Raw genomic sequence first — 4,068 nt, 5'->3', positions numbered from 1 at the left:
TTTTTCTGAGGTAAATGTGACGTGACGTGACATTGTTTACAAGACTTTATACTGATGTCTTTGTGTGGCTGAAACACTGATTGAGCGATTACATGAGACAGGATACGGATTGTAAAGTTGTACTCTTTCTTTTAACTTACCTTCGGATGTTTAGTCATGTTTATTTTGTGCTGAAGCTGGTATTAATGTGGAGGAGATGATCAGTTCACGTCTGTTGATCTGAGGCGCTACAGCGATCTGTTACTCCACATTAGACGGCGCCAAAACGGCATTTATACTGCAATACAATGGACAGAATTTGAAATCTGAGACTTTGTTTTATATGAAAAGTACCAAAGCACAATGCTTATTGCGATTTATTGGATGGGGAGTGTCCTTCAATGTTCTGTCCATTAACTGAAAACAGGCTAGACTAATCGATTCTTGGGATTTAAGAATCGATATCGTTCCGTAAAAATTAGAATTCGATTAATATCGAGATATCGATATTTTTTTACCCAGCCCTAATATAAAATAATGTGAATGTAAGTCATTTAAAGAGATGTTTAATAATTCAGCAGTCTTAGATTATTCCTTACAAAAATACCTTAGTGTTCGATTTGTTATTTCACATTTTGCGTCTTTATTTTTACGGGTCATGGTATAAAGTAAATAAATAATAACAACACTATATTAGAAATATTGTTTTGTGGTTTCTGTGTATCAGTAAAAAATACAATAATTTTTTGGTTTTAGACTAAATGATTTTGGTAGAAACAGTGACCAAAATAGTGACGATTGATTAATTAGCGTTTCTTCGATAATGCATTTTGACGCATTTTCAACGTAGCAAAAATAATTCTAGAGTAGCAATATGTAAAATTTGTAGAAGCCCTGAACAGCATAAAGAGTTAAATTACACAAATATAATTACAGAAACTTTATTTTCAGTTTTTTATAATCACTATTTCTGTCACGTTGTTTGGATTGTCTTTATTTTTGTGGTGGCTATTTTTAGTGCTTATAATGCACCTCTCACACTCTAAATAAACCATGCAAGATTTGCACATTACAGATTCATGCATAATTTTGTGTTTGCATTGTGTTGGGTTTTGCATGTTGTGAAGGTAGGTAAGTTTCTTTTTCGTTTCCGTTTCAGATCTTCCGTTTTGTGTCCGGATGTGATCAGATCTTTTTAACGCTCTGTTGTCTGTCATGAGTGGATGTAGCTGGGGAAAGATGTGCTGATTCGGTCTTGTTAAACGTAGGGTTTGAGAATGTCGGACTGCAGTCACTGTCCTCTGCTGCCAGATTTGCTAAAGCCGTCGTCACCCTCAATGTTTTTTCTACATTGTGCAATGAAGATGTTTTAAAGCTGCAGCATGTCCTGATGGCTTTAGGAAATCTGGCTCTTGGGTTCCTCTCCTGGTGCTCAGATGTGCATGTCTCTAGTGAACTTGGTCTCTTCACACGACCCTCCCACATCTTCCATGGCTTAGTTAGAGATCTCATCCTATGGCAACCTGAACAAAATACACCTGCAACTTTTATCTTCACGCTATCTGAGTGTGTTCGGTTGTGCTTTTGTGTGTAAAATGGCTGTTTCCTGACTGTGTTGTTTAACCTGACGGTCTCTTCCTCCTCTGTCAGGTAAACGTAAAGCCCTGAAGTTAAATTTTGCCAATCCTCCAGTCAAACCTGCTTCCAGAATCACTCTGAACACTGCCGGACTTCCTTTCCAGAACCCACACATGTGAGTACAGACCATCTGATGGCCATTTCACCCAAAAATGAAAATTTGCTGAAAATGTACTTACCATCAGGCCATCTGAGATGTAGATGAGTTTGTTTCTAAATCAGATTTTGAGAAATGTTACATGACTTGCTCACCAATGGATGCTCTGCAGTGAATGGGTGCCATCAGAATGAGAGTCCAAACAGCTGATAAAAACATCACAATAATCCACAAGTAATCCACACCACTCCAGTCCATCAATTAATGTTTTGTGAAGAGAAAAGCTGCGTGTCTGTAAAAAACAAATCCATCATTAGGGCGTTTTAACTTCAAACCTTTGCTTCTGGCTAAAATATGAGTCTATAATCCATAATAACGCTTCCTCCAGTGAAAAAGTCCATCTCCTCTTGTCCTCTCACATCAAAATCCACTGTTTTGCTCTGTTTTTGTTTGTAAACGGTGCTTGATCTGTGCATATTTCTCTCCTGATTCAGATGAGACGACTTTTTCACTGGAGAAAGAAATATTATGGATAGAGTACTTTTAGACAGAAGCGATGGTTTGAAGTTAAAAACGTCTTGATGATGCATTTGTTTCTCTGAAACATGCAGCTTTTGGCTTCACAAGACTTTAATTGATGGGCTGGAGTGGTGTGGATTACCCTCATTAAATAGTTTCTAGCTTAAAACGGTTGCTTCCTGCTAAAAGTTCCCTGTTCATAACATTGCTTTCTCTAGTGAAATGGAATTGCGTGTTTGTTTGTTTTTTAGCTGTTTTAATCCAAATCGATCAGTCGATGGATTAAATAATCGTCAGATTATTGGATTTAAAAAATCTTATTTTATTGCAGCCCTAATCTACAGCCTTTGAGTTTTGGAGCTCCACTCAGAACTGTCTTCTGTGGACAGTAGTGTCAAGACAGGTCTTCAGTTTTGTCTTCCAGCCTCAGCCATGATCGTCTTCACAAGCATGTGCGTGTGTTTTCAGAGAGCGGCTGCGGACACACAGTATCGAGTCGTCTGGGAAGCTGAAGATCTCTCCGGAGCAGCACTGGGACTTCACAGCCGAAGACCTGAAGGATCTCGGCGAGATCGGCCGAGGAGCGTACGGCTCCGTCAACAAGATGGTGCATAAACCCAGTGGACAAATCATGGCCGTCAAAGTAAGACACACATCATAGGTTACTGATCGCTGTCAGTTATACTGCAGGTTGTCTTTGAAAGTCAGAAACTGTGTGTGTAGTTTTCGATCCAAAATCCACCCCTTAAACATTTCACAAAATACAAGTTTCTTATGTTTTGATGATAATTTGTGGAAACATCTGGATGTTTTTGAGCCTTTAGTTGTGGTATCATCAATTTCAGAAAAAAAACAGACGTCTTTTTCTCTAAATTGCCAGTTCTTGGTCAGAATATCATCATCAAGATTTGTATTTCAGTCCTTTTACACAATTACATAATAATTATACATCATCTTCCATATTATCCAAAAACAAGTGTTGGATGAAGGCTAATTTTACCAACTATTTTTTTCATAAAAAGTCACTTCTACTAATAATTTAATCTACAAGATTAAATAAGATAGAAAAACAAAACGGTTACTCAAGACAACATTTCTTAAGACCTTTCACTGTGTTAAAAAAAAAAAAAAACTCGTAAAAAAAAATTTGGTAAATGACTGGCAGCTACGGCTGCCAAACAAAAACCGTAAAATGAAAGAAAAATATCTTAATTCAAATAAAGCGCAAAAACAATAATTTTACAAACATTTTCATTAAAGGTTTTACAGAAAAAAAATATTATTTTACAGATTTTTCCTTGTTTCAATTATGATATTTTACTTTAATTTTACAGTTTTTGTTTTGCGGCCCTAGCTGCCAGTCATTTTACAGTTTTTTTTTTTACAGGACTTTTTTTTTTACAGTGTAATACATAACTGAAAATAACACATTTCATAAATTACTACAACTGTTTAAAGTAATTCATTCACTAATTATTAATTTTAAATATGTTTATCACCTTATTTTAATTTGCAAAGTGAAAATGAAATGATTCTTAATTCCTTCTCGCAGTTATTCCATAACGTCACCCCATTAAAAGATATACATCTATTTTTATATTTGTCCTTGCCCTTTTTTTTTTTTTTTTTACAAGTTTATAATGGCTTTCTCATTTCAGACTTCTTCCGGAAACATTTGGGAAGTAAATTACGTGCTTTATGAATAATTTGTGCCACATTGAAATCAAGCAGATAATACTAAGCTGCCGTGTGGATCAGCCGTTGAGCTGGCAGTAGGGATGTAACGATTCACTCAACTCACGATTCGATTTGATTCACGATTTTGATTTCACGAT

At 36.0% G+C, this 4,068-nt stretch overlaps 1 protein-coding gene across 4 annotated transcripts in view; it reads left to right on the top strand.

Annotated features, from left to right (window-relative positions):
• The window catches only part of map2k4a (mitogen-activated protein kinase kinase 4a), a 20,746-nt gene that overhangs the window by 7,853 nt on the left and 8,825 nt on the right, over nucleotides 1-4,068 (top strand). For 3 of the 4 annotated variants that reach the window (XM_016573734.1, XM_016573733.1, XM_016573736.1), the window contains 2 exons: nucleotides 1,630-1,732; nucleotides 2,702-2,876. In XM_016573734.1, the coding sequence (XP_016429220.1) occupies nucleotides 1,630-1,732; nucleotides 2,702-2,876 (278 nt within the window). The remainder of the gene's footprint in view (nucleotides 1-1,629; nucleotides 1,733-2,701; nucleotides 2,877-4,068) is intronic. The other variant, XM_016573735.1, reaches the window with a different exon arrangement.

The sequence above is a fragment of the Sinocyclocheilus rhinocerous genome, unplaced genomic scaffold (assembly GCF_001515625.1).
Source record: "Sinocyclocheilus rhinocerous isolate Xijiao unplaced genomic scaffold, SAMN03320098_v1.1 scaffold593, whole genome shotgun sequence".
Lineage (NCBI taxonomy): Eukaryota > Metazoa > Chordata > Actinopteri > Cypriniformes > Cyprinidae > Sinocyclocheilus > Sinocyclocheilus rhinocerous.
This window is presented reverse-complemented; position numbering and strand designations above follow the sequence as displayed.